The sequence below is a fragment of the Ambystoma mexicanum genome, chromosome 1p (genome assembly GCF_040938575.1).
Source record: "Ambystoma mexicanum isolate Mex_15411 chromosome 1p, UKY_AmexF1_1, whole genome shotgun sequence".
NCBI lineage: Eukaryota > Metazoa > Chordata > Amphibia > Caudata > Ambystomatidae > Ambystoma > Ambystoma mexicanum.
The window spans coordinates 1,204,465,378-1,204,489,569 of NC_090921.1; the positions used below are offsets into that span (position 1 = coordinate 1,204,465,378).

Here is a 24,192-nt window from a genome sequence, read left to right on the forward strand (position 1 = left end):
GTGGCCAGGACATGCCATCACTTTTGGATCCAGTTCCTGGTGGTGGACCAGTGCGAGAGGATCACCTGGGTGAGGGCTCTTCGGGGAATGGGACAATGGATAGTTAAATGTGGTATCCACTTCCTGTAACACCATTAACCCCTCCATCCAGGTAGGATATTTAGGAAAGGACCCCCCCTTTAACAACATGAACATTTCCTCAAAGACAGCTCACTATGAGAGAAAATGGACTAACACCTGAGCAGTATACCTGACGTGTCCCAATACAATGGGCAGGCAAGGTCAGGAAATTCGTGACAATCACACACACCTGACTTCCATTGCACTTTCCCACACGAATAAAAGGCGGAGCACAAGAGCACACTTCGAGCGAGGCAAAGAACACAAGAAACAGCAATTCCAAGATGGCAGTTTAACAAGAGGAGAAAGATGCCGAAACAGAAGGGGATTGCAAGGAGGGAAGTGCCTTTGTCCTTTCCGACTAGGAACCGTTACTTTGATGAAGACTCAAGAATAGAAAGCGACACACAATCCAGGATTCCTCAGCCTGGATTCCTGTTTTTACGGAGGGAGAGAATCGCCAGCTGCCATGGTACTGTGATTGGCTCCAACAACAAAGCAGCATCAGTGAAATCAAAACAGCCAGTGAGTTGGATAGACCGATACCGGACCGGTCTGTGTTGAAGTCAAGGTTGCAACAAGCGGCAACATTGTATGGCGAGCTCTGGACAAACATTGTATGAAACGCGTGTGATAACCAATGTGAGTAAAGTGAACTACAGCTGAGTGATTGAATTTTGAAACCAAGATTCAATCCTTTGACAGAGTGGTCCGGCACCACGTGTGTTCTCAATCGAAGGTCTCTCTATGGTATCCAGCTGAGAGTTGACAAATGTGAAAGAGTGGCAAAGGATTGTGAATCGAAGTGGTCATCCAACGGGTCAAGCAAAATCCTGCGCACAATCGAAAGTCTTCGATGTGGATACAGTAAAGAAAGTTTATGGCAATGTAGATAAAGTTGGTCCAAGCCCAACAGAGGGAGATCAATTGAAAACTTTGAGTTAAAGCAAATTTGTGTTAAAGTACATAAATTGGTCTGAGTCCGGCAGAGGGAGTCTGATTGAAGATTTTGTGTCAAAGTGGATGTGAGCCCGGCGGAGGAGGATCCGGGATGGACGGTGATCCACCTGAGAAAATTGCATATGTGAAAATCCAGAGAGCATTGTATCAAAGTGTGTCTGAGCCTGGTGGAGGGGGATCCGCGGTGAATAGTAAATCCCCTAAGAAAATTGTGTATATGTGAAACCCTAAGGAGAAAGGATCTTTGTTGTTTGTCGTATTGCATCAGGCCCTCTGGAAAAGAGACTTTGATTGGCATAGAGACTGGCACAGAAGGTCATGATGTTCAAGTTTTGAACTGCACGCTTGTGCTAGAGAAGCCAGAGACTGTGCTAAGTATGAGTTTTCCGCCCTGTGCTGAACATGTGGGCAAGGGAAGCCAACAACTTGAATATCCTGACATATAATTTTGTGAACACTTTTCTTTTACGTAACATGGATTCCCATACTATTTGTATTTAGAGGTAAGCATTGGCAATAGGTTCATTAGTATAGGCCCTTTTATTTTGACAAGATACCACTAGGACAGCGTTATTATTTGAGGTTAGTAGTTTGCTCTCATCTTCAGATTTAGGATTAGATAGTCATTTTTCAAACCCAATTAAAGTTCAATAAACACCCTTGGACTGTGGTCATTTATGTCTGTCTTATGATTGAGACCTTGGGCCTCATTACAAGTTTGCCGATCCGGAACCAATGGTGCCGGTAAGTTTACCAGCCCCTTTTTTTTCCCGGACCGGCAAACTATGAGTCTGCCTGCCGGAGCTGCTGTGTCCGACAGGTCAGACCTTGCCGGAAACAGCAGCCACATTAAGCAGACCGTCACAGAAGGACTGGCACTGTTAATAATGGTGCAATGCTTTTGTGGTCCCCATTCCTGTGGTGTCCTACTGCACTACATGGGAATGGGGACTTAATTTACTGGTGCCTGACTTTCCGGACCGCCAGAGTTGTAATGTGTTTCTGGCAATTCTGGCGCAAGTAAATATCTACGGGTCTGTCGGTAACCCGCCGGTAATACCGGCACAGTTACCGCTGGACTCCTAATGAGCCCCCATGCCTTCCTTACATTACTAACTTTTTCATTTCATATCATATTGTTTCCAAAATGCGCAGTTCAGATAGACGGAGCCTGACACACATTTCATTTGGAAAATTGCTTTTTTTTCATTCCTGATAAGCGTCCGAGCTGCTTTTCTGCAAAGCATCATGGGAGATGTAGCTATATTTTTGGGAGAAGGGGGCATCCAATTCCCTGTCAAATATTGTAAAACCTACTGGATGGAATAACACCAAACCTGCCCCAAAAATTAAGTCAACGCTTCACGCCCAAGTTGTTTCTTATTAGATCCAATTCCATCCAGTGGTTTTTGCAGTTGGGCTCGCAAGTAAGACTTTTTCTCTATGGGAAAATAAATGGGAGTAGTATGAAAACAGCAATTTTTTGCATTAATAAACTTTTCATTGTTTTATGAATCTTTCCCAAATTGTCCGGTCTTGGCTGGGGACAATGTTTTTGTTTTGAAAATATCAGCCAAAACCGGTCAAGCAAGTCAACCGTTATACAGTTATTAGCAATAGAATTTTCTGATTTCCTATGGATCTAAGTGACCGCCGCACTATAATGTGCTTTTCTAATCAATATTTAAGGATTATTTAACAAAAACAAATGCATCAAAGAGTGGGAATAATAATGTTAATGTCCAAGCACTCACTGTGTACCATTACAAATTCAACCATGAAACATGAATTATAAACACTAACTCCATGCCTCTTCACATCAAAGCCTTAACACTCATTTTAACCATGGTATTGTTGTAATCTGCTTTTTTTCTTGAAGTGAGTGCTAAGATTCAATTTGTTGTGGTATAGAATTAGTGTTTGTTCATGAACGTTATTATTCCCACTCTTTGTACAATTTAGCTTTTGTTAGATGAACCGTAACTTTTGATTTAAAAACAAAAATGGTATAACTAGTTTTAGTGGTTTTTTGTGAGGAAGGTGGTGTATAGTGTGTGCCTGTATGTAGCATAAGTGATTGCAGGATACGTGTATTAGCATATAATCATATGGCATTTCAGATACATGCTTTACATTTAATGTGTGCAATAATTTCCATCCATATTCTATCATACATGTACAAGAGTGTGTGTTGTATGTTTGTAGTAAGTGTGTGTCATCAGAGTGCGTATCATAAGAGCACATGTTGGAAGACTGTGGTGTAAGGAATATATGATGTCATGTTGTCTTATACCGGGGCAGTCCCTTGGCACTCACTTGTCTCTACAAGAAAGAGGGCGGGTGTTTTAGTGAGGATAGAACGATAGAATAGGTTCAGAACCATGTGAAACTGGCATCTGGGAGTGTTATCTTGTGTGTGAGTTGGCTGTGTGACCTGGCTTCTTATATCCGTAAGGGTAAGACTCAGTGCCTCGGCTATCTACTGGTGTTATGTCTGGTGTGTGTTTGTGTGTTTCATGTGCAGTTTGGCTGGTAGTATAATCGTGTGCACTGGCTTGTTATATCCATAAGGGGAAGGTCCTGTGTTGTGGTTGTCTGTTGTATGCAGGAGGATGTTATGTTGGTGTTTATTTTAGTGTACGTCATGTGTGTTTGGCTGGTGTTTATGGTTGTATGCACTGGCTTGTTTTGTCCATAAGTGTAAGGTCCAGTGGAAGGGATTGTTTGTTGTGTGCTGATATGAGATTAGTTTGGTGTGTGCTTGTGTATTTTGTTTGGCTAGCCCATAGACGTTTATAGTACGAGAGTTATGTAGGAGAGGAGCAGGAGCAGGGTGGTTGGTTAGTATGTTGGTTACTCACAAAATTCTTCCATGTATGTCCTCAGAGCTCCTCCAGTTGCAACTCAATGGTACCCTCAAAGTCTTCCACTTGCAGTACACTGGCTGCCCTCGGCACCACTCTATGCTTAGAGAACCTCCCTAAACTCACAGCACTAGATCCTCCCTCAGGTTTTTCTGAGTGCAGCATATTGACTACTCCCATTAGTCCCTATTTGTACAGCACAAATTATTGCAAACAATTGTTCTTTGGGTGTTGTAAGATTAACAACTAAAGTGACACATGGCTAATCTTCAGAACTTTCTAGAAGACATGCGTGGCTGATCTATCTAAAGTGACTCATGGTTATTCCAAATAATTATGTCTAATGTGGTGGATGGTGTGATGAATCCAATGGAGTCATCACTGATTTCTTTGCAGTAACCTCCTCCCATGTGGCCAGCAGCTTCTACTAGATACTCACCCTAAGGGTGGTTATTTGATGGAGGATCACAACAGAGGAGACAGCCTTCGGGTAGATGTCATGGCTTCATTGGATCAGACATGGTATGCCCATTTACCCATGAGTAAGACCCCTTGATAACCGATACCATAATGGCCTATTGCCATGAATCTATACCCACTTCAGGGAAAATAGGAAAACCTTTTCCCCATACCCTTTAGGCCAAAGTACCATCCATGGTCTAAAAGGTAAAAACTCCAAGACTACCTTTTACAGTTCTAATTATCCTCCATATAGAACTGGCTCATCATGTGGAACCATTGAAACAAATTGCTCTAGTAATCTGCATCAGTTAACATCAATGGACTACTTCTCCCACAATTACCCAAGTACTGCGATGAGAAGGAGGAAGCGAACAATGCAGAGCAGAAGGAGCCTCAAGCTCAATTAACGTTATGATTGTTTTCAAAATGCACCTGTGCCCAGGATATTTAAAGATCAAAGAAATTGCAAGAGGCTGCGGTTGTCTGGGAGAAGTTGTTGCAGCTCTCTGCGAGGCTTGTGGAATTGGGAAGTACAAACCCGTTTGACGGTGCCAAGGGGCAAGCCAGTAGGAAAGCAGAGGAATGCTGTGCAAGCAGGACATGCCACAGTGATGCCATGAACCGAGGGAAGATTCCTGGGCATTTGTCAACAAGAGAAATCAATGTTTCACCTACTGGCCCTCAAGGAAGACATGCATGCTGTAGCAGAGCCGCGACAGAAACCAGAACGACATGAAGGCAGGAGTGGAAAGCAAGTGGCAAAGCCTTACTGCAGAAGTACGAAAGGGACCAAAGACTCCATACAGAGCTGGTGAGTCAGACCGAGGAAATTGGGGACCCTGGGGCATTTCAGTGACCACGCCAAATATAAACATTGAAGCAGCAAATAGATAGACATTAAAATGACTGAGTACAAACCAAGGAGGCATATTGAAAATAAAGACGCAAGACATATATGACTGCATGGAATGAAAATATAGGGGGAACCAAGAGCGAATTTTGAATCAACCAGATGTGCAATACTCAAGAGGAGATATGCAATTATCGAAGTAAAAGAGGAACTGTTATCTGTGAAAAAAAGAAATCTGGGAGGTGAGTAAACCAGGCAGATGCAAGTGCATGAGAAGTCCTGGCAGGGAAAAGTATACCAGGCGATCACAAGTGCATAAGAGGGGCTGGCAGGCGAGATGAGGCAGTTTTAAAACTACAAGAAGTCCTAAGGAAGGATACAAAACTATGTTTGCTGAACAAGGAGGAACTTTTGAAAAAAAGGAGCTACAAGGATAAGTAGTTTTGTAACTAACAGGATTGTTCTGGCACAAGAAAGACACAAAGAACTGTTAGACCAATAATTGTTTGCATGGAGGGAGAATCCAGGGGAAGGGAATCACCCTCTGGAACTAGGGTTCTTTTACCTTGGTGAACCTTTATGTTAGAGCTGTTCTCATTTTCCTTTATGGACTCTTTTTGCAATCACCAGGTTAAAGATATTTCCCTTTCCACCTTGTAGTTTTGATTTGTAGTGCAAGGGTCAGGAGAGAACGTTTGTACACAAGGACAGTTTTGATTTTGACATCCTGACACAGACAGATCATTAGTATTTAGTTTTAGATAGGGACATTCCTCTTAGAGCAGGGTCAGAGAGGGCTTTTCTCAACCTTATTTGTGTTAATAAAAGTATTTGACCAAAAAACATGGCAACTTTGTGTCTGACTTTTATTTCTGACTTCTCACAATGGCTAAATTTTCCCAGATTATTTGAATGTTGTGCATGGCATGTCTTCACAGAACTCTCAATGTGTGTGTGCCGTATGAACCTGTGTCATAGGAGTATGTGTTGTAGGAAAATGTGTCGTAACAGTATATGTCATAAGAGTGAGCATCATAGGAGGCCGTAAGGTAGGAGCATGTGCTGTAGGAGTGTGTTGTAGGAGCACATTTCGTAGGTGCATGTATTGTGAGTGTGACTGACATAAGTGTGAGCGTCATAAGTGTGAAAGTCTCGTAAGAGTGTGTGTCATAGGAGTGAGTGTCATAGGTGGATGCGTCATAGGTGGATGTGTCATACGTGTAGGTGTTTTAAGTGTGTCATAGTAGTGTGTATCCTAGAAGCTTGCATCATATAAGCCTGTGTTTTCAGTGTGTCATAAGAGTGTTGTTCGAGGAGCGAGTATCGTAGGAGCATGCACCATAGGAGCATGTGTCAAAAGTGTGAGTGATGTAAAAGTGTGTGCCGTAAGAGTGTGTCATTTGTTGTGTATTGTAAGATTGTGTCTTGAAAGTGGGAATGTCGTTAGTGTGTTGTAGGAGCATTTGTCATGAGTGTGTCATAAGTGTGAGTGTCGTAAGAATGTGTGTCATAGGAGTGTGTGTAATAGGAGTGTTTCTGTCATAGGAGTGTGTGTAAGAGGAGCTGCGTCACAAGAGTGTGTGCGTCATGGGAGTGTGCATGTGTCATAGGAGTGTGTGTCACACGTGTGAGTGAGGTAAGTGTCTGATAAGGGTGTGTGTCATAGAAGTGTGTGCTGTAGAGTGTGTGACATAAGAGCCATATGCAGATATATCTGAAACCATCTATGTTTCAAAATTGGCCAAGTCGATTTTCAATTTTCTTTGCAGTGATCCACTTATGAGATCTAAAGTTGAATGCCAAAACTATTTGGGCTGAGAAAATATTGTTTTCCCTATGGTAAATACATGTGCTAAAAACTGTTCAAAACATGATCAAATTACAATATTTTACAAATATAATGCCGGGCATATGAATCCTGAAACTTTCCATGCACAGGCAGGTTCTTCAAATGGTTACTGTAAAACCTTTTCTGCAACACATATGGGGTTGTTTGTCTTACCATACAGAGAGGATATAGCCCAGCGTTTTGGATGGGAAAGGTCCTGTTAGTAGCAGGACAGGATTGATTTGCATAAGGGGGACCCCTTCTGCAAAGGCACAAATGGGTTAAAGAACGATAGAATGGAAGGAAGTCAATGGGAATGCCAATGGGTGGGTGAAATTCACGGTCTTCCATCCATCAGTGATTTTGGTATATGTTGTCCCACTACTCTCTTAAAAGGCATGCTTTGACTTGGATCCCTTGATCTCAGCTAATATAGAAACAAGCTGCATTTCTCTGATGTTCTCTGAAGTTCAAAACATGTCTGATTGTTTGTGTTTTTCTACTTAGGGCAATTGGACTATCTTGTGTGATACCACCAATGGTATTGATACCATTGGTGGCAGGATTAAGACTTAATTGCACATTGGTGGTGCCCTTCTAAAAAGTTACAGATCTGACTAAAAACTTTCATATGGAAAGATGCCCAGAGGAACGGCAGTGATTATGATTAATTCAAAGGTTTCGCTCCATCAAATGTTTTGGTTCCGGTAGCGAAGATTTCATAGACCAAGGAGGAAGCCCTGGTGAATTCTCAGAAGAGATTGAGACATCACAGAAGAATAATCTGAGCTAACTCAAGTACCCCAACAGAGAACTTGCAATATCGTTTGTGAAATGTGACAAATTCCTTGCCTTACTCTGGAGTTCTGGTGGAGTGACCAAGGGTGCTGGCAGCCTTCCTGATCTAGTGGCTGCTCGGTCAGGGGTCAAATTGGGAGGATCCTCTGATCAACCCAAATTGCTCTCTCTTTTGGCATGGGACAGCCCATGCAGCTTCTCTCCACATTCACTAGCTTGGCAGCCTTAGCCAGGCCCAAAGCTTACCCTCAATATGAACATTCTCACAATAAACCTAGAATGTCCTGCAGAGTCTCTGCCCTTTTGAATTCGTATTCGTTAGTCAGTGTTAGTGTTACTGCCCCTTCATGAGAGACAGCCCTATGCCTGGGATGTAAGAACAAAAGGGAGTCTGTAAAATTAGTCTCCTTGTTTTCAAAAATGTATTTAATTAGTCTTGAAGCTGGGAAAAATGTAAGCTGTATCCATTTAAGAGTGGAGGACTCCACAAGCATGAGCAGACCAGTAACAGAGTCAAGCACCTTACATAGATAAGTGATCACCACAGGAACACGGGAGAAGAAATTGGGTCGGATTGCCAGTTTTGCAGTAAATCGGTGGTAAATCCACTGGGTCATAAGTAGTTGCCCAGTGACGTTAGCCATCATTGTTGTAGTCCATAGAACGTCATGTTCTTTTTTTGAAGATTTACCATGAGCTATAATTTTCATGGTAAATCAGGTGCATTTTGACAGTAAGGTACAATATTTAACGCCAGCTTTTTGCGAGAAGTAAATCATCCACCTCATTGCTAGAATTTGTATTATGACTGTTCAATAATTACCCCAACATTTCCATCTTTGCAGTATTTATAATGAGACCCATTGTCTCTTTGTGAGTTGCAATAGGTTCAGAGGGATTGTTGAAAATGGATAAAGAGAATCGCGTATCTGTTACCCTGTCCTTTAAAAAGGTATCAGGTAACACATTCAGGGATCAAAGAAATTTGCTGACACTGTCCCTACTAAAAGAAAAGAGTTTTGAGAGATCAGGAAAAAATGTAGCGGACAAATCATTGTACTGAGAGACAGATAGACAGGACCCAAGAAGTATCAAAGGAATACTAGGATCTGCTATACATTGAGCACCCTTTGGGTACCTGTTGTCTCTGCAGGTCTACCTGAACCACAACCACTAGCTCCTAGGAACCTGGAGACCAACAGGGTTATACCAGACAGGAAAGTTACTTTTAAAATGGTTGAATATCCTTGTAAACCCAACCCTAAAAGCAGAAACCAAGCACATGTGGAGCAGTGGACAAGTGAACAGGCTCACTCCCATTTACTTTCAAAGGTGCAGATTCTGCCCAAATGCCCATCCCCATGCGAGGGGTTACTGGACTGTAAAAGACCAAGATCCCTTTCAGACAGTTCAGTTAATTGGAGCAGGAGCTGATGGCGAGAGATCCAAGGAGGTTGGAGAGTGAGGAAGTGAAGTAGCAAAGAAGAAGTTTTTAGGAGTTTGGAGACAGAGGAAGGTGTGTTGAGGAGAGAAATGATTGGTAAGTACAGGAGGAGCCAAGTCTGCAGAAGGTGATTGAGAAACATCATGAAGAGGTTATTGAGTTGAAAGAGGCGGTAGAGCAACTCTATGACTAGGGTGTGGTAGGGGAACATCATCAGTGGTGGACTGGGAACCAAAAGAGGCCCTGGAAATAATTACTGGGAACCAAAAGAGGCCCTGGAAATCATTTTCAAAGTAGCCCCGTATTACACATTTTCAGCAAGCCCCATGCTTTTCCTATGAGAACATTTGTAAATATCAAACAAAAGAGGCCCAGGGTGCAGAGGCCTACCGGGAAATCTCCAGGGGTCATTATGGGCCAGTCCACCCCTGAACATCATCAAGCAATGGAGAGAGAGATATGGAGGAGGTAGGACATGAGGAGGAGATTGAGAACCTAGACAGTAAGCTCAGTAACATGTGTGAGGGCCACCTGGGCTCAAGGCAGGAGGAAAGTGTGGATCTGTGATATGACAGTCCACAGAGGGGGGAGAAACAAGAGTGTGGCATGGCACTAATGGGGAGATGGATCAGAGCAAATGTAGTGGGGTGGTGAGAAGGGCATGTTCCAGGACCCCTCAGAGAGGGAGGTGAGAAAGACTTTCATAAAAACAACCAAGGTAAGAACTCAAGGGAGGCAATATCTGGTTGCCTCATCACCCAAGTTGGAGGACAGCAAAATGAGATTACAGGAGGAGGTCACAGAGAAGAAGCCCTGAGGACATTAGTGAAGAAGGGCTCAGGAATTCCTTAAGAGTTGTAAATGTGCCGGAAACTAAGAAACAATGGGAAGATCAGAGAAGAAGTTTGCGGGAAACCCTTCACCCACCCTGAGACTACAGCAAACACCCCTGGTAGTAAAATTGGCGTGAAAGGTACACAACCACAAGAAATCAGTTGTTATGTTGCCCTATGGAATGAGAGAACTTACTTACATTCCCTGATTGCATTAGCACCTCCTAGTACACGCACTATTTTGGGTCTATTCAACTCCCACTGGAGTCACTTATCTGCATACATATGCAGCCTTCATAGCCTAATAATGCCATGACCTGCTGAATAAAAGCTCAGACACTGGTCACACATAGAATAACAGCAAATGTATCAACACACACAGCACCACTGTGCTAGTTTATACTTCCACACCGCCCCTGCCCTATGCAAAAGTGTTTAAGGAAGTCACTTTGTCCCTCAGCATTGGTTCAGTAGATTCGACTCACACTACTTTATATCTGATGCATAGTTTATCCTGTGACTGTGGGTTCTTTTACATTCTGTCTCGTCCTCTCTGACCTCTCTGGTTGTTGCAATAAAGTTACTTATTTTAAGCATTGTAATTGGAGTGCACATTAGGTACTTTTTTAGAATACTTGGATTGGACTATTACTGCAGGGTTAGCCGATCACATTTAGCTAAACAATACATTTAAATTGTCTTACCTCATTTTATCATGAAAAGGCACACAATCAAATATATATTTATATTCTGATCGAACTAGCGCTACGATTCTTTCATCAGCATGTTCACGTACAACGAAATTCAGAGCCTGCAATGATGAAAATACTAAAAAGTTATAATGCTGCCATATCTCCCCACATTTCAGTATCTCTAAAACAGATCATGCATTTCAACCAGTAAAACCAGAAATACATATGCCATTTGATCACTTTGATAACCCCCCCCCCATACCCCTGTGCCTACAGTCCTGCCTCTTCAGTTCCTCTGTGGTATAAGCATAAACCTCTCTGTTGAAACCAGCCGTGTACTGAAGGCATGTAGTTCTTTGGTCACTTTGTCTGCTCGTCTGCATAGACACATTTTACAGTAAACATGTATGAATTTGCTCTGGTAGTCTCAGTTATTGCTGAAGTAGTGAATGTGCATTGTGTGGTGCATAATGCAACAGCATAGCCTTGAGAAACATGCTCGCCATAGTGTTAATGAAAGGTGCTGCTATGAGGAGAAGAATATTTGTAACATAAGGGATGGCCTATGGTTGGGCAGGACATAAGGCTAAACCAATATCTAATACAGGGGGGTGGGTCCTGTCCTTGAACATAAATCGTTGTAGTAATAGTTTTAACACATCTCCATAATAACGTTAGAATACATCTAAATCAGTATGTATCGTTGGAGGAAAGTACAGATCCAAAACCTGGAAAAAGAACACAGTTAAACTGACCTTTATTAATTAGGTCCCATGTTTTTAGACATTGGTAACTCAATGTGCATATGAACAAGTTTGCATAACATGCCAAAAGTTATTGAGTAGTAGAATCAACCTTGTCATCCACTTAGTGTATATATTAGAACAAAAAAAATGCATTTTTTACAGGTATTCAATGCAGTTATGAGTACTGATGATGAGGTGTTCCTTGAAAGGCATGGCCTTCAGTTCCTCTGTCAGGAGAGAAGAGGCCAATCTGGTGTGAAATGGCATGCTATTGCAGAGTGTGGTAGAATAGCAGGGAAAGGACCGGTTTTTGGTTATTTTCTTCTTGCTGCTGTTGGATTCTAGTCAGGTGATATTGTGCCTAATGGTACTTCAAAGCTATTCAGAGATGGTGTTTTTTTCAGGCAGGCAGGATGGACGTTAGTTTTTCGTGGCTGTAATGTGATGCAAGCAGTTCTAGTGGCAGTCGCTGGAGTAACCAGTGTAACCCTCTGAGTGCTGGGGCTTTGTGAATCTATTTCTCCAGTCCTGTGATTAGATGGTGTGTGGCAGGCTGAACAGCTTTCATAATGGCTGGTAAGGCGGTCAGGACTCCTGTATGGATGGTTTTTGCCTCGATGAACAGTTTGCCATTCCTAAAATGAGCGAGCTGCTACCAGGCTGTTTGGGCTTTCTCCACATTGTGCATCTTGAAGTAAAGGTTGCCTTAAGGATAACACCTTGGTATTTAATCCTGGATGAGAGCTGATGACATAAGCCATCAAGTTGCTTTTTCAGCAGCACGTTCTTGATTTGAGCAAATCTGGCAAAGCCAGTAATTTGATCCAAGAGCTGTGGAGGACCGTTCAGACCATACGAGTGCCCATGCTCAAGTGCCACAAGCTACATGTAGGTGGTAATAATTCCGATCCACAATTACCCCTTTCCAATATCCCAAAGAAGCTCACTCAAATGAATTATACCCCTCACCATAAACCACTCTAATATTCCTTAATGGATATACAACACCTGTCCTCGAAACTTGTAATATTGGGTAAAACACAATGCACTTTTTGCACCTGAGTGAGAACTGTTGTCTCATCAAGTGACCCCTGCTGGATTGTTTTCTTTTTTCCTGTAGCTGATCTGCCGAATGAAAAAGTAAATGCACCTCTGCCCTCCCTCTATGATTTGGTGGTAGAAACTGCCCTTCCCATGCTCAAGGTTTTGCCTGAGCCACGTGGATGGTTATATATATATTCACTGGCAAAAAAAAACATTGTTAAAGGAACGTTATGGTTAAGTTGCACAAGCAAAAACCTATTCAAATCAATGGAAAACCGTTGCTGGCAGAATGTTAATGCAGACAGCACTTGCAGACTGTATGTTTGTGACCATTTGGTGGCATCCAACCTGCTAATGGAGGCAGCTACTCTCTTACATAATGTTAGTAAGCACCAAACACAAACAATATATGCAAAGAGCACTCTGGCGGACAATGGCAAGGAAAAACAGAATAGGCTTACAAATTCTTTATGTACAAAGCAAATAGGAGGAAGTCATTGCGAGGACACCTTAAGGGAATGCATCAACAGCATAATTAAAGTTGGCCTTGGCCAATCGTACTCCACTGCTACTGTACATGGAAGCAAAGTAGTAACGGGCAGAGTCACGAATGACAAGACATAAGAGGACAACCTCGGTACAATATAGTAATGAAGCAGAACTTTCTCTAATGATCGCACTGATGTTGCATTATGCAACAGTACATATGTATAAGGTGTCTTTTTGTAACAGCAATGGCAAGCACCTTTGAGTGGCAGGAAACAAAAATCCTACTTAACAGAATTACTTTCTACAGTAAACCCACTGGTACACACTGGAGCCTGTAGCGTACATTATGGACTATATATTCCTGCATTTACAGCAAACAGATTCTGTGTTTGGTAAGAAAACATATTGGAAAGAAAAGCAAGGCATTAGAAAGCACAACCCTTGCACAAGAAGATGCACGCATAGCAAAAGAAATAAACTGTCCAAGTACGAAAATGGAGAGCCTGGAACACAAAGTGAAAACAATAGCCAACAATTGTGGGGCCTTACAAGTTGCGTACAAAGAAATGTTTTGGACACAATGAAATGGCAGTGGCACACCTGCACGTGTACTCCTTCCCCATGTCGCAATCTGCCATCCCCTGAAAAATCGTGTCATGGTAGACGTGATGTGATGTGATACATCTAAGTCTTCCTGCCCTAGCAACCAAGGTCTGCAAATCCACATTTCCCCACAGTAAGTATGCACTTGTGTACCCCTTCCCTTCCCCATCAGGTTGTTGTAATGTGGAAAAGAGAACATTAATAATGATAATGGAGCTAATTGTTTGGGTGGTATGCTTTTTTTGTCAAATGTCGTTCACTCTGCCGCACACAGTCGTCCTTGCAATGCTTGCAAGTGACCAAAAGATAGGTGTCCTACAGACTACCCACAATTACAACGGACGCATCCGTATGACGGCAGCAGGCTCCACATGTCACCATGTTGTCCACCACCTACCAATGCGTGCAAGAATGTATGTGTGTGCATAGTGCAAGTACAGGCATGTGTATGTGATCCTCTGTGTCCTGGTAACATGAGCAATGTGGAGCATATGTGTAAGAACGTTAATGTGGGTGGAGTATCCACACACGTCCTACAGATAGCTATGCATAAAAGCATCCCACCTGGTGTACCCTACAAGTTGCCATCATCTTCCAAAAATGGTTGGTGCATGTGTGGTGTACTATTGCTCCGTAGAAAATTGCAACGGTGTGCGTAGTACACCCATGCACATGCGCACAACGCTGTCCGGGCAAAAAGCGTCTAGCGGACAGTCATCCAATAGCACACATGGCAACATTGTGTGCCTGAAAATGTGTATCAATCGTAAAGTTTCAAAAATCGTATCTACCGTATTGGTGACGCAACAGAGAATGAAGCCACATGAACTGCACCTGATGAAACGACAGGACATGGCATCACAAGACATTTATGTCACATGAAGTCTCACCTGAACACATCACAGGAAATGACCTCAGTTGGCATATGGCCTTCAAAACATCACAGGAGCGTAATGCCTGTTGTGCTGCATCCCATATACTGTCACCCATCATAATGAATACATGTAGCTAATGAGTGACGTGTACATACTGTCACCACTTTCTTCAGCACCACAATACAATTCCCTCGTCAATCTATCTAGAACCACAATGTAATTCACCAGTGACGTTGGATTTGTGGAACTGGATGAAACCTACTGAACAATGTATGAGAGGAAGACACATGTACTACTTCTGGATGAATGAACCATTACAATAGGTCTTGCTAAAACAAAACAACATGTCAGTGAGTAAAGACGAGCAAGTAAAGAAAGGTATAATAGTGTACGCAGTAGGTAAAGGCAGTAACTTTTTAAAATAGCAAGTGTACCTTCAGGTGTAACACATTTTGTTATGTAGAGGCCTAAGGAAGCCTACATAAAAAAATAAAACACATTTACTTGGTGGTACAAACCATACTGTTACATTTTATTAAGTAAGCATCACAAAAACATCCCCAAAGTATACACAAACATACAATATAGGGTTCCAAATCGAGTGCAGCAATAAGGGCCTGCCTACCTTAACACCCAACAGTTAGCAGGAGCGACATTCGACGCCCACACCAACCACTGGCAAACAAGCACAACAATTTAAATGTGGGACAATCTGTAATGAAACAGTAAAAGACATTTGCATAAAAAATCATTCCACAAAAGATTCCTTAGTTAGTGAACCAATAGTCCTTAACACGTGTTTTACCACAGAGTGTGGAGTTTCAGGAGGTCAAAAGTCCTCTTATGTTGATTTATCCTATTTATGATGTGGAAGTGTGTTCCATTGAAGAGCTCTGCATATAACACTATTAGTTCTTTACAACAGACCCTTATGTACACACCTCGGCCACAAACATAGTGGCGCAATCCCTCTGCCTGTACAGTCCCATTTCTGTAGCCGCTATCTTGAAAGTTCTGGGATGTGGCTTTCGAGCTGCGTGATGACAGCAGTGCCAACGTGACCAGCCGACCACACCTACAGTGCGCGTTCACCCTCATTTCTGGGACATGAGCCGGACTCTCCGACAGCAGCAAAGCATAAGGTAGAGCAATTTACAAAGTATTTTTTGAAGAGGGCTGGCGTACAAACACATCGCTATGTGCCCTTTCAGAGGCATGCATGTTTGCAAGCAATGTACGGCTGCTTGCCAGGTGAAAAATGTCTGCAATAATCCGGCCAAAAGGAACACCGTTGAAGTGCTGTGTAATGTGTTTACGTCTTTTTTCAGCAGCGGAGTATGGCAGGTAGGTTTGCCCTGCAAATAATGCTGTACCACATCTGCTCACTTACAGGGCATCTGCAAGCTGCAAGTAGTACCAACCATGTCACTGTGCCTAGGTATGCACACTAGTGGGGAAAATGATGGACGGGCCAAGGTGGCACCCACAGCAGCCATAGTTCCCATTGTCGCATTGTCATTGTTAGCTTCCAGAAAAATTGAGTATAGTCGTCCAAATGAAGTACACACATTCCTTCTTCCCTTTCCATTGTGCTCTTTACAGCATGGCGTCATTGCGTAGTGATGAAAAGTTGCAGTCGCGTCCACCAATGACAATGAAGACCTCTCCAGTTAACAGTATTAGTTGTGTACAACAGGCCTCTGCGTACATACGACCACAAATGCTGTTGCGCAATCCCTGTCCCTATAAAGTTCCATTTCTATGATCGCCATCCTCAAAGTCCCCAGATGTTGCATTCGAGCTGCGTGCGGCCGTGGGGCAAAACGCCTTCTCCTTCGGATACTATTTGCTTTTCTCTTTTATTGTGCGGACAGTCTTATAGTACACTCTTTGCTGCTTCTTGCAGATGGGCAAACAACATCGATTTACCAGTGAGTGACAAAATAAATGCCATTGTCTTCAAAAAAGTTTGCATTTCCACAACTAATGACGTCAATGTTGGAGAAGAACATTACAGGACCATCCGCAAAAGTGTGCATGCTTCTGTTAGTCAGACACCTTCCTGCCTCCGCCTCCAAACAACATCCAGGAGCAGTGCCCCATACTCTTCGTGGAGTTATAGAAGAGAAAAGCACCATCGCAGTGGGAAAACGCGACTCCACTAGAGTCAGCAACCAATCAGTCAACGAAATAAACCTTCAGAATGACCGTAACCCATATGCATATCACAGTGGTGGATGACCACAACACCTGCTGTACCAAAAGTGGCCAAGTCTGAAAGTGCATGCATGTCAGAAAAAGTGTGCTCGTACACAGCGTTCCACAATGCATCCCCTCCTTCCAAGCCAAAATTGGCACTAAAGTTTCTTTCCTGGGCATACTTGTTCAGATGTATCACCTAAAGTCCAGACTATGTGTTTCGGCATGTCAGCCATCCTCACTACGCACGTGCAATGTAGAACATTTTCACTGCCCCTTCCTATTAACCACACCCACAGCACCTGATTGTATCATCCTCACAGTCCCATGCCATTGGCCAGCACGGTAAGAAGGGCACATTGTGGCATGTGCGGTGCTCAGAACACGGCCAAAGCCGCACCCCAGTTAACCAGGAGCAGTCCATCTTCCCTTTCCACTACCTTTTCTCCCCCGCTACCACATTCCATACCTGTAGATGCGCACACACGATTCCACCAATGCCATGGAATACGATAGCATGTAACAGTTTGTTTTACACAACACTTCCCAGATACCGTTACAAAACGAACCTGCTACTGTGCGGTCAGTGCAAAGCATGTGCAGTGTAAAAGTGAATAAAACATTTCAGCAGGAGTGCATCCACATGAACACCCACCACCACAAAAAGAACTTTAAAACCTTTTTGTGTACTATTTTCACTACAACCATATCACTGTGCCTGGCTAGGCACAGTAGTGGAGAAATGTGTAAACGGCCCTTGATAACACCCACACCCGCAGCAGCAGTATTCCCCTTTGTCCCAGTTTCATTTGTCGCTTGCACAGAAAGGTATTAGATGCACGTGCGTGAACGCAAGGACGGCGACGTCCTCGTCCAAATGAAACACACACATTCCTTCTTCCCTTTCCAGTGTGCTCTTAACAGCACAGCGCCATTGCATACTGGTAAAAAGCTGTACACTGGTTCCATCAATGACAATGTAGAGTTGTCCATTTAACAGTATTACTTCTGTACAACAGGCCTCTGTGTACACACCATGGCCTCAAATGCTGTTGCGCAATCCCTGTGCCTGTACATTTCCAATTGCATAAGCGCCATCCTCAAAGTCCCTGGATGTGGCTTTCCAACTGCGTATGACTCTGGCGCAATAACTTGCAAACAGGGTAGGGGAAGGCCGTTCTAGGAGCCGCATTTGAAGAAAGCTTTCCCTTTTTTTGTTTTAAAGTGCCTCTACAGAAATACTTTTTCTTGCAGATACTATTTACTTGTTTCTTTCCTTGTGTGTATATTCGTACAGTACTTTCTTAGGTGCATTGTAGACGGACAAACAGCATTACCAATGGGCAACAGAGAAATGCCATTTTCTTCAGAGAACTGTGGTTTTCCACAACTAATGAGGTCATCGTTCCAGAACAACTTTGCTGCACCTGATGCAAAAGTGTAGATGCTTCTGTTAATAAGACACCTTCCTGCTTCGGGCTCCGACCAACATACAGTAGCAGTGTCTCATACTGTTCGTAGTTTCATGGATGTGAAAAGCAGCTTCGCAGTGGGATCTGCAATGCTCCTCAGTCGACTAAACAAACCTTTGCAACCCACATAACGGATATGCATGCTGCCGTAGTGGGTCCTCCCACACAACATGGCGCCGTCATAGCTATCTTTTCTGACACATGCTGTCACCGTCCACTACAGTACAATCACAATTTACCCTGCACAGTGACCAGGAAAATGGGACGTCAGACGTGAGCCATATATAACTACTAATTTCACTGCGCACAATCCTACGTACAAGAGTAGCAGTCGTGCACACTATCTCTTACAACCTTATCACACACAACAATACTATCCTCCGATACACCATGGCACCGTTTCCCAAAAACATTAACGCACAGCATGCTTCTAATTTCAGCGGGCACAATTCTATGTACAAGACGCCCAGCCGCACACACTACCTCTTACAACCTTGCCACACGCAGCACAACACTACCCTCTGACACACCATGGTGGCATTTCCCAAAAACTTTGACGCACAACACGCTTGCCTCCAGCCAACCACCGGCCGCGTCCACTCTTCAGTGACATCACGGCGTACCGCGCACCAATTACAATTCGGTCCGTGGAGTGAACAGGGAAATGGGTCCGCAGAGTGGACCCACGTATCACAATTTTTTGGGACGTACATTTCAGGTGTATACAACAAAAGTACAGGTCAAATTTCCACCAAACACATAAAAGTACGCTTTCTGGCCCAAGCCCTGCTCCTCCCGCAAATTTGGTGAAAATCCATCCAGCTGTTCAGCCTGTAGCCGTGCGCAAAGTTGTTCCTATATTCAGTCTATGGGGAAAAAAAATGTGGGACCCCCCCTATAACTTTGCCCCCTCTGCACGAAATCTCACCCATATTGGTGAAAAATTCAGGGCCGGCCATTTACTTTTTTTGCAAAGTTTGGTGAGGATTCCTCTAGCGGGAGCAAAGTTATAAGCCGCCAAAAAAGTGCTCTTCCTATGAGTTTAGCAACTTAACCATAACTACACGGCCGCTACCGCAGGCCGTGTAATATCGATGTGTTATTGCTTGCATGTGCTTCTGTGGGATTTACTTGTGTGGCGTGGGATTTACTTGTGTGGCATGGGATTAGTACGGGGATAAGACCTTGTCATCCAGAGCTGGTTTTGAAATACCACCCCTCCATGCCATTTTGGTATTGGCCTTGCATTTGTTTATGTGTCTTGGTGTACGACTGTACAATTAAGATGTTAGCAGCATTCATTGAGTTTTATTTTGTTGCAGATACCAACTTGCTGCTGCCATGATTCTGCTGCTATTCTTTGGCATTGTAATTTATTTAGTCACACTTATAGGGCAGGGTCAATTCTGATATCCGATATCACCACTTGTTAAAATAAGCAGACGTCTTCATTAAAATGCTTGCAGCACTTCTTTCAGGGAGTGTTCCAGTGTTTCTGTTTGCATCGCCGTGCGGTACGGGCGCTTCTCTGATGTAGAGATGAAAACCTATAAAACAGTGCCCGCCACCGGCTATAATCATTTGCAAGGGGTTTGCATCTTTTCACATGGGAGAGTTATGTCTGTCTTGGCTTAACCATTTCATTAGACTGATTACGGTGCCATGGCTTGATGTCTATAATGTATGGCCCCTACACAGGGATGTCATTTAGGGGTCGCCAGAGGTCGCTCTTGCGACCTCTGTAGTCTCCCACAAAGTATTTTTTTTTTTTTTTGTAATGCAAGCTCCTGGGCTGTGGGTGTATATTTTTTTTTATATAAAGAGCTTAAGCGTAAGTGCTATATAAAAACACATCATTATCATTTGGCCTTGGATGTCTGCTTGCATTGACAGTAATTTGGTAATATGGGCCTATACACACTGATCTTAACGATACATATTGCAATCCATTCTTGTATGAAATGTACATCACATTATAGTGATATCGGAACCATATTTCGTAGTGTACAATGCTATGTGATGCCACTTCCTGTTTTTAAAAAAAAAGGTAGCAGGCGCTCCTCTACAGAAAGAACAAGGCATGATAACCTGTTCTGAGATGAGAGTTTTTGCAGCACACGCTTTTTGCTCACTGTACCTTTCACAGATGGGAAATATCCATTTGCATATCAGTCTTTGTCCCGCCCACATGGGCAGTCCAGCACCGAAATGCTATGGCAATTCCTCTCTGAACAAGAGTACCACCAGCAACCCCATACACGTGTTTCAGCCTTGTTGGGCATCGTCATTGAGGTGAAACTGTGCCTCTCTAAGCACAGTGAGCAGGGAGTCCACGTCTGGTTGCCCCCAGGTAACTTAGGAAGGAACTTGGGGTTGGTCACTCTGTTTTGTCAACGGGTGAAAGGTTGTGTTCCATCGCCTCCTGCGATATCACTTCGGGGTGGGGTGAAATGACATCACTTACTGTGATGTCATCAGGGGTCAAGAATCGTGTGATGCGCCAGACATTGCCCTCCTAAATGAAACGCATTTGATAGGCACAAACGCCAATTTTTTCAAAATATCCAATTATTCGCATACCTACCATGCCGGATTCACGAAAGGTGCCAGGGGCACGATGATACTCGTTCACAAACGAGTCCCTCTCCAGGTAAGGAAGATCAGGACCGATCCCCGAGGCCAATATGTACTGTTGCTAGCTGATATCTGGGGCGAGAAATGGGGCCTGGCAGCAATCCATGCCCCCCCATGCTGGCGAAAGAACTTCTCTCCGAACTACAGAGCTTGCTCCTGGAAGAAGAGGCCGATACTTGGGGGGGGGGGGGACTTTAATGAAGTAATGGACACCACAGTCAATAGATCCTATAGGAGATCTGGAACCCGCCCCACCTCCACACCGCGTTCGCCGAGGCCTTGGGACTGACGGACACATGGCGTTCGCTTCATAACAACAAGGCTGGCTTTTCTTTCTACTCGGGCGTCCACAAATCGTTATCCAGGATCGATTATGCCTTTATCCCCCGCAACATAATGCTGTATTCCTTGCAAGAGGTATTTCGGACCTCCTCCTAACCATGAAAAACTCCTGCCGCCACCGAGACCGTAACTGGCGCCTAAACGCATACCATCTCCGCCTCCCTGAAATTGCTGAGGAGCTTGAAAAAAAGACAACGGAATATTTCAAACTCAATGAAGGCTCCGTGGACTGCCCGATCTCGATCTGGGAGGCGTACAAGATGGTCCTCCGGAGGGAAGCAATCTCAGCGGTTTCCGCCTATCAACAACATGAAGTCCAGAAGGTCAGAGAAGCAGAAGCACGAGTCCTGGATTGCGAACGGCAAGTCCTAGTACACGGCACCCAAGAAGCAAAAGAGGCGATGCTCATGGCGCAAGACGCCCTTAGCAACCTATCTCTAGACAATGCCCACCAATTAGTCCGAAGCCGAATATATGAACGGGGCGACAAAGCTAACAAGACTCTGGCCTGGTTAGAGAGACGCAAACAGGGCAGGGGACATGTACGGGTCATTAGATCTCCAGATGGAACACTGCTGACAGAAGACTCTGACATTGTCGAGGCATTCGCCGACTACTACAAAAATCTCTACACCCCACCCACTGAGAACCCGCCAGTTGAACCCTCACGCTACCTCGACCGAATCGAGATTCCAATACTCCCACAGCACCAATCAGATCTCCTGAATGCTGACATCACCGACACCGATGTGCAAGAGGCGCTGGCACAGCTCCAGTCTGGGAAAACTACAGGCCCCAACGGGTTCTCAACGGAAACGTGGAAATGCCTCAGTGGCTCACCATCTACCCACATGCACCGTATGTTTCTACGCAGCAGAGAGCTGGGAGCACTCCCCCCGGACCTCAGGAAGGCATGCATAGTGGTCATACACAAGCCTGGAAAACCCCCGGAGGAATGTGCCTCCTACCGCCCGATATCCCTGATCAACGGTGAGGCCAAGGTCCTCGCCAGAACACTTGCCAATAGACTACTGCAGGTGATTGAGACTCTCGTCCACCCGGACCAATGTGGATTCATGCCCAATAAATCAACTCGAATTAACTTACGTAGAGTCCAATTGGCGCTGAGCAGAGCGAAAGAAATATCAGCCCCACTCGCCCTCCTGGCGGTGGACTTTGAAAAGGCGTTTGACTCTGTGGGATAGGAAGCTCTGTGGGCGATCATGGCTAGGATGAACCTGGGGCAGACATTTATATCATGGGTAAAACTTCTTTATGCATCCCCGGAGGCCACGGTGAAGGTGAATGGCAGGTCTTCCAAATCATTTCCCTTGGGTAGGAGCACAAGGCAGGGGTGCCCGCTATCCCCACTCCTCTTCCTCCTGGCCATTGAACCGCTTGCAATTGAGCTTCGAGCCAATACCAACTGGACCGGTTTCGTTTGGCCGGAAGGGGGGGTGGGGAGACCGCCTTTCGCTCTATGCGGATGACCTTCTCATATACCTCAGTAACCCGTGCATATCATGCCTGGCTGTCTCCCTCATTCTCAGGGAATATCAGAATTTTGCGGGCCTAAAGGTTAATGAGGCCAAAACCCTATTCTTCCCGATTCAGGGGGGCGAGTTTGCGATCCCGGAGACCTGCCCATACCATGTCTCTATTAAGGAATTTAAATACCTGGGTATACGGCTTGACCCGATGCTCGAGGAGTATCCCCGACTTAATCTACAACCGGTAATTGAGCAGTTCACCAGAGGCACCACCCATTAGCAATCCCTTCCCCCATCGCTAATGGGTAGAGCCGCGCTATTCAAAATGATGACCCTCCCCAGGCTGTTGTATGTTCTTCAGAACGCCCCATTCCTCATCCCCCGAGAAACCTTTGCACTCATTGACAAGTAGCTACACACACTGCTATGGGGCGGGAAACAATCCCGGATCGCCCTTGATACGCTCCAGAGATCAGTATGGGAGGGAGGCATCGGTATACCGTGCATACGCACTTATTACCTTGCGACACAGATAGGAGTGGTAAACAACTGGATGCACTCGGACCCCACATTGCCACACATCCGTTTCGAACTGGAGATCATGGCCTCGTTAACACCGCTGCAAATCCTGTACGCCACCCATGACCAACTCCCGCCGCTGCCCAAAATGACCCACCATATACGTTGCGCCTGGCGAGACGCACACAAACTAATCGGCTGGAAAGGACAGCCAACGCTATCACAACCCATATGGCACAATGCGCTCCTCCCGGAAATAGTGAGAATGGGCTCCTTTGGTCACTGGCATGCAAAAGGAATACACACTAGCACAGGTGATACAAGGGTGTCACATCCTGGGCTTTGAGACCATCCAAGAAGAATTCTACCTGGCACCCATTGACCGGTTTCGGCACGCACAACTAGCCCACGCTATCCGCACCCAATTCCCTGATAAGACAATCATACCCCCTGCTCCCCCATCGAGACCAATATCCTCCCGCAACTCATCTCCTCTAAGGTCACCTCCACTCTTTACCAGGCCCTTAACTCCTTCGGGGCTACACAGCTAGATGGGCTCAAAGCAAAGTGGGAAAGGGACGTAGGTCACCTTGAACCTGAAGATTGGGTTGATGCATTAATGTCTCCTAGAGAAATTGGTATAGAATCCAAGCTTAGGCTAATACAGCTGAGAATCCTCCATCGCTCATACCACTCGCGTGCTGTAATGGCCAGATGGGGTGGACTAGAAGACGGGACATGCGTTCGATGCAAAAATGAACCTGCCACCTTCTACCATATGATATGGGACTGTCGGGTGTTACAGGCCTTCTGGGAGGACAGTATTAGTACAATCTCTGCCGCCCTGGTGACACCAATACACAGGGATCCCAAAATGGTACTCTTAGGCATCTGGGGTGAAGTAGACCTGTCAAAATATGAGAACATT

General features: G+C 44.6%; 1 protein-coding gene across 1 annotated transcript in view; it reads right to left on the reverse strand.

Moving 5' to 3' along the window:
* LOC138571862 (putative methyltransferase DDB_G0268948) overlaps positions 1-24,192 on the reverse strand; it is a 565,708-nt gene that overhangs the window by 79,987 nt on the left and 461,529 nt on the right. The window contains exon 5 of the mRNA XM_069649228.1: positions 10,864-10,970. Within this exon, the coding sequence (XP_069505329.1) occupies positions 10,864-10,970 (107 nt within the window). The remainder of the gene's footprint in view (positions 1-10,863; positions 10,971-24,192) is intronic.